The 12257-nt window shown below is 44.9% G+C and overlaps 1 protein-coding gene across 4 annotated transcripts in view; it reads left to right on the top strand.

Moving 5' to 3' along the window:
- The window catches only part of LOC142587403 (uncharacterized), a 93565-nt gene that overhangs the window by 56551 nt on the left and 24757 nt on the right, over positions 1 to 12257 (top strand). For 2 of the 4 annotated variants that reach the window (XM_075698396.1, XM_075698393.1), the window contains one exon: positions 6237 to 6503. The exons of 1 other annotated variant lie outside the window; for it this stretch is intronic. In XM_075698396.1, coding sequence (XP_075554511.1) covers positions 6237 to 6503 — 267 coding nt within the window. The remainder of the gene's footprint in view (positions 1 to 6236; positions 6504 to 12257) is intronic. One more of the 4 variants, XM_075698395.1, reaches the window with a different exon arrangement.

Raw genomic sequence — 12257 nt, 5'->3', positions numbered from 1 at the left:
CTGTTCTCTGATTGCAGGTCTGGGCCGTTAAAGCTGAAGGTAATACCTTCTAAAGCAACGAGATATATATCTTTTTCCCCTGTCTCCTGAGGCTCAAAGGTTGTTCACTGCTCCATAAAAACCTGAATGTGTCCTGCCATCTATACGTTGGAGAAGGGCTTTGCCGAGCAAATTTTATTTAGTCCTAGCAAGTGAGTCAAGAGGACCTGAGACGCCTGAATCTGGTGTAGGTATGAATCGGCTCAGTATAACACCTTTTTGTTCGAACCTGGCTAAGCAACACCTAGACGTAACCTTAGAACTTTCCTATGTATTGCTTTTAGGCGCTCGTACTGACTGACCAATGGCGACATTAGAGGAAGTTTATATAGTAACCTACTGGTAAAGGACGCTGAATGTAACCGTAGCATGGACGCTGTGTGGTGGCCCCAGTGTATGCAAGCGATTGCTGAAGAACAAGGATCCTCTGTGATGATAAGGTCGCAACGTTATTATTAGCGCGACGCCATTGTAGCATGTGGTCCAAAAGAATGCCCAGAAATCGAACACTGGGGTTTTTCGAGCGAGGCAGCCACCTAAACTCAACGTCAACATCGTAGTTTTTCGCTTCATCCAGGGAAATACGACAAATGGCGATTTCTCCGCTGATAGCGATGGTCAATCGTTGACAAGTGTGCCTGAATAGCGCATAAAACTCCCTGGCCTGTTCGTGCGAGACGATGGTGCTGGTATCGAGATACCCGTATGTAGATGTTCTGCGCATGGATGGACACCTTCACTGGAGTAAAAAGGCGTAACGCGCGGGGAAGAATGGCCATTGCGATGGTAAAGTAGATATAACACTTCCCTGTGGCCCACCTCAAAGCATATGCACTTTATCATTCAGAACGGTCGCAAGAATAACTCTTATGCGGCGATCATTCAGAAATGTGTGGATGAAGCGCAAGAGATGTCCGTTGGTGCCTACGACTTGAAGCTGGCTGATTATGGCTGTTTGAGACACGCAGTCTTATGCCTTCAATATATCCTTAAAAATTAGGCGGAACCTCCCTGAAAGGGAACTGTTTAAGACATGCGTAGCTGTCGGCGTAGCGCGGAAGCTGTTATGCGTGGTAATAACGTGTGGGTGTTATACTGATCTACTATGCGTTATTTATCTACATATGCGTGAGGAGTACTGGAAGATAAGTGCACATATATTTATTGTCGAGCATATAAATTCCGGACCATGCCGACCCTCACATACTGCTACGTATATCTCCGACAGTTCCCGTTCAGGCAGGTTCCGTTGAATTTCTTTGCGCGGTACCCTGCGCTGCATAACCAACACATCAGTGCTGTCACACGCACTGGAGGGAGATCGCTGCGCGTGCATGCGTAATTAATGAACCAGTGGCGCATCCTTTCGGTTTGGGTCCTCTTTAGTCACTTTCCACCCTCATTGATCAGGCGCTTACAAGGGCGTCCCATAATGCTTGCTATCCCTTTTCTGGCGTAGGCTTAGGCATTTCTGGCCTAGCTTTAACTCTTCCTCTTTAAGAGTGGCGTATAGCGAACTGCGAAAGCGGACGGGCCCATAGAATGTATTGCGCCGGCGCGCCTTTTTTTTTTTTTTTTCGCGAACAATGGGTGGTTTGTCACTGTACACCAGATGGCAGCTATAAACCGCGCCGTCAAAGGGCTTAAAGTCCGCGTTCTCGTCCTGTACAGGGAAAGTGTTTTCTATTTTCACACGCAATATTTTTCGAACGACTTGTCACATAATGATGCGCATTATAACAGCAAGTGTTGAGAAACATTCCGCTCTGCAGTGTTTCATATGACTGAGTATATGGCTGGTTGAGCGCGTATACGCTGCGGAAACCTAGTCATGCAGAATGGTAGTTTCCAGCCCTCTTCGATGTAGCAAGGGAGTCTTGGGCATCCCATATTTTCCATTATATTCGCTAAACAGCGAATCAGCGACAGCGGCCTGTATCAGCCTAGTTCTGTTAGACTTTTTCTGGTTTCAGCATTCTCACTACCGATACACTTTTCGACACTTGCTTAAAAAATTCCAGTAGCTGACGTCGTCGTTCCACAGGCAGGTTAGTGAGCATCTGGTTACTGATTAAGTCTCGTCCCATGGCACAACTAAGCTGCTCAAAGCTTAGTCGTAAGCTGCTTAATGCTTAGTCGTAAGCTGCTCAAAGCTAGCCCCCAGCTCTCTCATGGTCAGAAGAGGCGATCATTCGTAAGAATTAGTGATAGAAGTGGTAGCGGGTTGTTTGTATTAACTGACCTGCCAGTATATCGTCACAAATTCATTCACTAGATAAACCAGTGCCTTCCATAGTTTCACTTCGACGATTTAAAATAACTTGTATAGATGGAACATTCTAGCAGAGCTATTCACCGCCTATCACATCCTTCGCATTGCTGTGAAGTTCAAGTTCATTGGTTGTTATTGCGTGTAATTACGTAATATTACGTAGTATATAAAACATAAGGGGGTTCCACAGCAAAATATTGCCAGGGAGGCCGGCTATTATTAGTGGCTACATAAGAGTATTAGAGCAGCAAAAACAGGGCAAAAAACGCGTCGAGGAATACAATCCGTCTGAAACAAGTTACAATATAGAAAACAATTAGGTGTGGATTAAAAGACCATTATACAATAATATCACGATTAATTCTCGTAAACAGGAGCTTAAAAAATTACACTAATTTGCATATTAGGAACCGCGAAGAATACAAATTGCTTTACAAATATATGAAGCCTAACAATACAGTAAAACAAGTAACGTAGAAAAATAAAAGGAAAAGAATGTAATACTAAGAAAATGTATTTATGACAAATAAAAAGTTGGTTCTGCTTACAGTATTTTTTTCATGTTGCGCTTAAAGAACTGAACCGATGGGCTAGAGCAAAAAGTCTCCCATTGTTCTCTTCTCAACTGTTTTGCGTATCTGCGAATAACCGCATTAATTATGTTGTATGTCGCTTTCATTCCTGGGTAACCCTTTGTTCTCATCAGCCTTAGTGTCGTGCTTCTGCGGGCAGATTTTTGAGCTATAAATGTGGGGCGATTAAGTGGTTCTTTAGCTTCAGCTAAAAGCTACTCTCTTGCTTTGTAGCATGTCCGCAAACGGGCCTATAGAACATTCACCTAAATTGTCTCCCTATGTATCCCGACGCGCCCCAGAACAGGATCTTCGTTTTGTGTTTGGGAAACCGGAAATCTTCACGAAAATAAGAAAATGATCACTGCCCATTTTATCTTCGTAGGTCGTCTACGATGTAAGGATATCCACTGCATGCACTGTCAAGTCGGCCAAACATATTCCTCGGTGCAACGCAACCGTTAGAAAAATGTTTCAGGAACTCTCCCATTGGCACCTTCTGGCAAGAGTTCACATATAACTTACCAATCTTCCTTTTGATTTCAAGATTGGGAAGCTGGCTCCTGTTCACAAATCAGGCAACAAACATTATCTTTTAAATTATCGACCCATTTCACTAACAATTATCCCTTGCAAGCTGATGGAGCACATATCGTGCAGTCATACCTTTAACTTTTTGGAATCAGATTCTTTCTTTACGTCACCACAATACAGCTTGAGGCGCTCGTTTTCTTTTGAAACTCAGTTACCTCTTTCACTCGCCGCTTGCACTCTGTACTGGATAAAAATTACAGAATCGATTGCGCTATTCTAGACTTGTCGAAGGCTTTTGATAATTTATCTAATGTGTTGCTCATGCAGAAACTTGACTCTTTGAACCTTGACCATAACGTTCTTACCCGGCTTGAATACTTCCTAGTGAATCGCCGACAGTATGTTTCTGTTAACGGAAAGGATTAACCCTTAACTAACGCAGTATCCGTAGTTCCGCAGAGCTCTCTTCTAGGTCCGTTACTTCTTTTAATATACATTACCGACATGCCCGACTGTGTGTCATATTCAGTTCACCTATACGCGGATGACCGTGTACTGCATCGTGAGATTCGCGATGATAAGGACCAGTAAGTTCTACAGACTGATCTAAACAACATCGCCCCTTCATGTAAAAACTAGCTCACAGAACTAAACACCCAGAAATGCAAGCTGATGACTGTTACTGGACGTGACGTGTGTGTACCTGCATGCATGCTTAACTACGTCCAGCTGAAACATGTTGCATCCTACCGTTATTTAGGTGTAACTATATCCTGAGAACTGGAAGAATGCAAAGATTATACTAATCCACAAAAAGGGAGACGTTAAAAAAATTGAAAAATTATAGGCCCATTAGCTTATTTCCATTATTGTATTAAACATTCACCAAGACAATTTCCAATGCAATAAGGGCAGCACATGACTTCAGTAAACGAAGGGAACAGGCTGGCTTCAGGAAGGGATACTTTACAATGGATCACATAAAGGTAATCAATCAGGCAATCAAGAAATTTGCCGAGTACAATCAGCCTCTCTATACGGCTTTCATAGATTACGTAAAGGCACTTGATTCAGTTGAGATACTAGCACTGATAGAGGCGATACGTAATCAAGGGGTACATGAGGCTTACATAAATATCTTGGGAAATATCTAGAGATTCCGCCGCTACCTTAATTCTCCACAAGAAAAGTAGGAAGATACCTATAGAGAATGGGGTCAGGCAAGAAGACACAATCTCTCCAATGCTATTCACTGCGTGCTTGGAAGAAGTATTCAAGCTACTAAACGGGGAATGCTTAGGAGTAAGCATCAACGCCAAATATCTCCGCAACCTTCGTTTCACACACGACATTGTCCTGTTCAGCAACACTGTGGACGAGTTACAACAAATGATTTTAGAACCTTAAGGCATGGAGTGTAAGAGTAGGTGTGGAATATTAATATGCAGAAAATGAAGCTAATGATCAAGAGCTTGGCAAGGGAACAAGAGTTCAGGATCGCCAGTCCGCATCTACAATCTGTGAAAGAATACATTTACCTAGGTAAATTACTCACAGGGGACCTTAATCATCGGAAGTAAATTTACAGAAGAATAAAAATAGGTTGGAGTGCATACGGCAGGCATTATCAGATCCTGACTAGAAGCTTAGCATTATCATCAAAAAGAAGGGTGTACAATCAGTGCATTCTACCGGTGCTAACATGTGGGGCGTAAACTTGGAGACTGACAAAGAAGGTCGAGAACCAGTTAAGGACCTCCCAAAGAGCGATGGAACGAAGAATGTTAGGCGTAACGTTAAGAACCAGGAAGAGAGCGGTGTGAATCGGAGAACAAACTGCGATAGCCGATATTTTAATTGACATTAAGAAAAAGAAATAGAGCTGGGCAGGTCATTTATTGCGAAGGCTAGATAACCGGTGGTCCATTAGTGTTACAGAATGGGTGCCAAGAGAAGGGAAGCGCAGTCGAGGACTGCAGAAGACATGATTGGGCGATTAAATTAAGGAATTCGCAGGCGCAAGTTGGAATCGCTTGGCGCAGGACAAGGGTAATTGGAGATCGCAGGGAGAGCTTCGTCCTGCAGTGAACATAAAATAGGCTGATCAAGATGATGATGATATCATCTGACTTATCCAGGAAATGTCATATACAATGGGACATTGTGATGTGTCTTAGCTTCTAGTACGTGTCTGTGGTTTTGAGATATAAACCTAAGAAAATATCCCACCAAGAAGGCGGAACATTTTGTTTTAACAGAAGTCGAGCTTGCCTATCAGCGCTTATAGGAATAATTTTATTTTCCCGACCTTCCTTGTCGCCACTCACGTTTTCTTCTTTTTTTATATGTATTATGCTATTGATAACTATTATGTAGCTAAGAGCGAAAGTAGCCAGTCATTACGCCACACAAAGCATTTTTCCCAGTCTTTTCTCCCTCGCACATGTATAGATTGCAACCACGTTCCTGCTGATGTCCTAAATACTACCGATAGCCTTTTACTGGAAAATATGGCTAACATTGTATAACCAGGAATTTCTTTTTTGTTACACAGCAGCTAACATTGCATAGAAAGCAACCTCTTGTATTCTAGCATTGTGTCTTGTTCATGTTAATCGCCGCGTTTTGTTTACTTCCTATGTATCACATCTTCTTTTGTACCACTCCCCTCTAGAATGCTGCTGGCCCCCCCAGATGGTATCATAAATAAATAAATAAGTAAATAAACTATATGTGATGGTGCCGGTGACTGACAGGGAAAACGTGCACAGCCTTTCTACGGTGCGACGCTTCGTGATGGGACCTTTGCGCTAATGCAGCAGAGCCAGAGCGATTCTTCGGACGTGCGGCCGCCGATCCCCAACGGCGAATGCAGAGGCGCCGAGATGGCCGCTTCTACGCAAGACCTCTCGTCGAACGATGCCAGGCCGCAGCGACCGCCTGCACCACCGCCCGAGAAGAACGCCGCTTATGTTCCGGTCACCGCGAAGGCGCACGTACGCGAGCCCCGCGCTCCGTCGCGCTCGACCACGGCGTCCGCGCCTGCTGCATTCATCGTTGGAACAAGGCGTTCGGAAGTCCGTGCGGTAGGGAGCTGTTCGGGTCACCTTCTCTACGTTTTCTATTGCGTATAAACTAGTGCACAGATAACTGTTAGCCCTTCCTGTTATCAAATGCGCGCCACGTTTTGAGACAGAGGCAACAATGCAATACTAAGGAGCGAATTTTCGAAGTAAGAACAACATAAACGAATGCTTCCATTTGGGGATGACATCATGATTGAGGAATCGGGTCGCTGTCCAAAAGTTGGAGTTCCAGGTTTAATGCGGTAGTATTATTGACAGTTCTGTGAAGAATATTCTCAGTAAGGTTACTTGCGGAACCCTTGTTGACAAAAGTGCGACCAAGAGTTCAGTAGACAGGAAAACATTAAGGCTTTTTTTTTAACTTGTCCAGTGATTCAATTCTTCAATTATGTTTTTGCTTGGCCAGACATAATTCAGTCCACCAATTGGTTTCTGCTTATATTATTTATTACGGCCAAGCGGGAAGAAAACGTTCGCTTGGTAAGAACACTTCAATATTAGCCAACAAATTAGCCATTCTCGGCGAGATTGCTTGCTGAGCCTCTTAATAATTAGCAAAAACGGTGCACTCTTATATTACCTAAGTGTCTTCTGACTGGCTTTCGTTACATTTGCTTGCCAAAACCTAAAAGCGGATTTTCACATGCAAGCGCTACAAAAAGCTTCGTATGGAGCCTGAAATTTCAATGTTCGTATTTTTTATTTGGCGAGTGACCCAATTTTTCAGTCACGATATCAACCACAAAGAACGGCTTTTTACAAGCAAATACGACACGAAGCTCATTCCTGCCACAGCCGCCCAGCGAGTATGCTAACGTCTAACGACAACCGCCAATGGCCGGCGAGATAGCAAACCTACTTTAAGCTCCGGCCGTCCTATTCAGACGAAGAGAACGTAAGTTCAGCAGCGGGCGTAGCCGTCTCCTTCTCCACACCACGGCTCTCGCAGACGAGGGCCTTTCGGGTGCTCCGTAACTTTCACTGTGGGGACATTCAGGCAAGAAAACAAATTTTACAATGCTATACGATTCCTTACGAAGTCGCAATAAGGGCCCAACATGTTCGAAGGCCTAAGCATATGCTTCCGCCAATAAACTCACAAATGCGCCTAATATTTATGTAGGGAAGTTTCCACTACGCGGGGTATGTTTTGTAGAAGCGGTGTAACTCCATTAGATTTCACCATGCGCAAGAAACGGATTGTACTTCGTAATTTTCGGAATATATGCATGTGCATAGATTTCAGGGCCCATTTCAGTGTTGACAAGTGTCAGCTGACAAGCGAAAGTATTTAATAGCAATACGTAAATGCGCGAAAGGCACATTTTATGCTTTTCTTAATGTGTGCTTGTATGTGTGCGTGTGCGCGTTAGCATAAGAGGCCAACAAACAAAGGCACCAAGGACACCATAACACACCAAAGTTATTTCTAGTAGTCTGTGACGCAGCCAGAAATTTCTATCGGAGGGGGCTCACGTTGCACCTCGGCCTCCTCCTTATAAAATTTGTCGAGGGATCAAATACAGTAATAATAACTGCATTTCCATTGCCAAAGATGCTGCAAACGAATTCTTGAACGCTACGCACTGTCAAGACAAATAAAATATGCATTTTTTCATAAAAGAATACACGTGTAGGTCTCAAGAATTGCACCCGAAATAACTGATGTCAATGCTTCCATGTTTTCTGTCTCTTTAATAAGGAAAGAAAGTAACACACCAAATTTTGAACAGTATAAGTTTGAAACCACCAAAGTATGTGCTTGCCGCTGATACGAAAAATGTAAAGGTTGTGAAATGAACCAGTTGAGGACAATATTTTAATGACACTTCGTTAACCTTTAGAAGAGTTAACTGCTGGGCTAGTTGGTGATCTTGCATACTGAAAAGATATTGCGCCAAAAAACAACACACACAAGAAGAAAGACGACGACACCACGGGCGCTACTTCAACTGTTTAATGAGGGTGAAAGCACTCGACATATATAGCCCTCCAAAACACCGCGCATGCGTGCAAGGCAACATGGAGTACAAGGTTTTATCAGAGTAGGCGCGATAGAAACTTCAGCTCAGCATCGTAAAGAAAAACTGACGTATCACTAACACAGTTCGGACCCGCTTTCTCGATGTAGAAAGCTTCCAATGTTTCACGAGATGTCTGAGGCCTGCCTCTACCCAAAATCCTCGCATCGCGGAACCGTGGAAAACAATCGGTGCATGCCCTGCTGTGATCCACAAGTCGCTCACCTTCATTATTTTTTATACCTTTTGCATGTTCCCTAAGTCGGTCGTTGACATAACGCCCCGTCTGTCCAATGTAGGATTTCCCGCAGGACAGAGGAATTTCATATACCACGTTTGTGGCACACTTTACGAAGCGCTGGCCTTGCTTCTTCTGACAGCCAGGCATTCGGCTTTCGCAAGTTATGCGACGGCTTAGCTGGGCAAGCTTTTGGGGAGCGGAGACCACCACCGGTACATTGTACCGGTTAGCCACTTTCTTCAGACTGTGCGTGACTTTATCGATGTATGGGACCACTATAGGCCACTCCTCAAACTTCTTAGTAACTGTTTCATAATCTTCCTTGTTTTCGTTCTCCGAGAACAAAAAATTGGAGGACGCTTAAGCTTCGCCTTCAAGAGTGGAACGCGACAGCGTTCCCGTCGACCCGCCAAGGGGTGTAAGACAATGGGCTACGGCGCAGAGACTACGCGCCCCTCATCGGACGCGGTGAGCGTCGAGCAACGCAGCGTTCGGCGCGACAACGAAATGTGCGCCTGAGCAAGCGACGCACGCCTGAGCCTTAGAAACAGCTCGTTCCTAAGGCAACACCGCGTTCTCTAGAGGCGCTTTTGTACCGCTTTGAAGCATCGAACTCGTGGCTCAGTGGTAACGTCTCCGTCTCACACTCCGGAGACCGTGGTTCGATTCCCACGCAGCCCATCTATCATCATCATCAGCCTGGTTACGCCCACTGCAGGGCAAAGGCCTCTCCCATACTTCTCCAACAACCCCGGTCGTGTACTAATTGTGGCCATGCCTTTCCTGCAAACTTCTTAATCTAATCCGCCCACCTAACTTTCTGCCGCCCCCTGCAACGCTTCCCTTCCCTTGGGATCCAGTCCGTAACCCTTAATGACCATCGGTTATCTTCCCTCCTCATTACATGTCCTGCCCATGCCCATTTCTTTTTCTTCATTTCAACTAAGATGTCATTAACTCGCGTTTGTTCCCTCACCCAATCTGCTCGTTTCTTATCCCTTAACGTTACACCTATCATTCTTCTTTCCATAGCTCGTTGTGTCGTCCTCAATTTGAGTAGAACCCTTTTAGTAAGCCTCCAGGTTTCTGCCCCGTAGGTGAGTACTGGTAAGACACAGCTATTATATACTTTTCTCTTGAGGGATAATGGCAACCTGCTGTTCATGATTTGGGAATGCCTGCCAAACGCACCCCAGCCCATTCTTATTCTTCTGATTATTTCCGTATCATGAACCGGATCCGCCGTCACTACCTGCCCTAAGTAGATGTATTCCCTTACGACTTCCAGTGCCTCGCTGCCTATTGTAAATTGCTGTTCTCTCCCGAGACTGTTAAGCATTACTTTAGTTTTCTGCAGATTAATTTTTAGACCCACTCTTCTGCTTTGCCTCTCCAGGTCAGTGAGCATGCTTTGCAATTGGTCCCCTGAGTTACTAAGCAAGGCAATATCATCAGCGAATCGCAAGTTACTAAGGTATTCTCCATTAACTTTTATCCCCAATTCTTCCCAATCCAGGTCTCTGAATACCTCCTGTAAACACGCTGTGAATAGCATTGGAGATATCGTATCTCCCTGCCTGACGCCTTTCTTTATTGGGATTGAGTCGCAGCAGTGGCGTAGAGGTAGAACACCCGCCTCGCGTGCAATAGGTCCGTGGTTCGAATCCCGGTGCCGGCAATTTTCCACCGGATTTTAAAAAAAATCCGCGTGTTGATAAAATTGCACAAACAGGCCTGGAGTGTGGCCTGATCCCGGTGACCAGAACCGGTAACGCACTCCCTCACCAGAGCAGGATTGGCCACCCTGGTGCAGTACTTGGCCACAACCTCCTATGAACACAACAATCAAACCCCATCTTGCAAGTTCTTTTTTATTCATGAAGTGCCTGCTGGCATTTATCGCTCACGGCCAACGCCGCCGACGCCGACGACACCGGCTTTTCTGCGACACGAGCTCATTAACGCTGTCGCGTTAAAAAATTGTGAAATACCTCTAGGGCGTCCTCTCCGGCCACGTTCAGCGGCAGTGCGGTCTTGGCTCGCGGCGTCCGTGGTTCTTTCGGCGGCTCCGTGGCCTGCAGGAACAGCTCGAACCGCTGCTTGAAGAAGCTCCAGTTCTTTGCGGTGCTACCGGACAGCACCAGCGGCTGCGGTGGCTTCACTAAATTCGTCCATCGTGCCAGTGCAAAGCAACGCCCCTTCCACCAGCGTGTTACTTCATACGTGAGGGCAATCCCACTTCTGACACCATGTCCCGGTGTCCAACAATGAACACGCAGCGAGAAAGCAACCAGAAGAAGAACGTTTATACGGGACTGCTTCCCAACATATATAGTGTACCGGCGGCTGTATGATAACAGCCACGTGTTAGAGATAGCATGCTGGCCAGGGCACATGTGTATAGCGCATGCGCGCCTGATACAATACAAGGTCTGGCCGGTATGGTGGATGTTGCAGCGTTTCCCACTTCAACTTTGCCAGTTATGTGTTAACCAGATCAGCGACGTGGGGACGGGCATTGTCGTGGAGCTAGGTGACCCCATTCGTTAATTTTCCACGTTGTTTGTTCTTGATTGTGGCTCGCAGCGGATCTGGTCTTTTACAAATTTGGACACGATTGACAGGTTTAACAAATTCGATCAGTAATGGCACCTGACGATCAAAAAAGTCAATAACACGTTATAACACAATAACACCGGAGAACTGGTGAGGCTTATACATTGCTGAATAACGGACATGTCCTCTGCTACACGGGTCTCTTAGATAAGAAGCAGTACAGAGTAGAATTCCTAATGCATAAGGACATAACAGGCAACATAGATGAATTCTACAGCATTAATGAGAGCATAGCAATTGTCATAATAAAACTTAGTAATAGGTATAGATTAAAGGTGGTACAAGCCTACGCTCCAACCTACAGTCATGATGATGATGAAGCAGATATGTTTTTTGAAGACGTTAAATTAGCAATGCGAAAAGTGCAAACTCTGTATACTGTCGTCATTAAAAAAATTTATTTATGGAGTTTTACGTGCCAAAACCACTTTCTGATTATGAGGCACACCGTAGTGGAGGACTCCGGAAATTTTGACCATCTGGGGTTCTTAACGTGCACCTAAATCTAAGTACACGGGTATTTTCGCATTTCGCCCCCATCGATACTCTAGTCATGGGCGACCTCTATGAAAAATTGGGGAAAGAGCAGGCTAGTGAACAAGCAATTAGCAACTATAGCGTTGATTCTAGAAACACTAGAGTAGAGATGTCGGTAGAATTTGTGGAAAGGAATAAACTCTGCATAATGAATATGTTCTTCAAGAAGCGTAGCAACAGAAAGTGGACCTCGAAGAATCCTAATGGAGAAACAAGAAATGAAATAATTTCATACTTTCTGCTGATCCCAGCATACTGCAGGATGTAGAAGTGGAAGTTAGGGCAACGCGCAGTGATCACAGGATGGTGAAGGCTATGATTCACCTCAATTTGAAGAGA

Source organism: Dermacentor variabilis, chromosome 7 (genome assembly GCF_050947875.1).
Source record: "Dermacentor variabilis isolate Ectoservices chromosome 7, ASM5094787v1, whole genome shotgun sequence".
In the NCBI taxonomy this organism is placed as follows: Eukaryota; Metazoa; Arthropoda; class Arachnida; order Ixodida; family Ixodidae; genus Dermacentor; species Dermacentor variabilis.
This window is presented reverse-complemented; position numbering and strand designations above follow the sequence as displayed.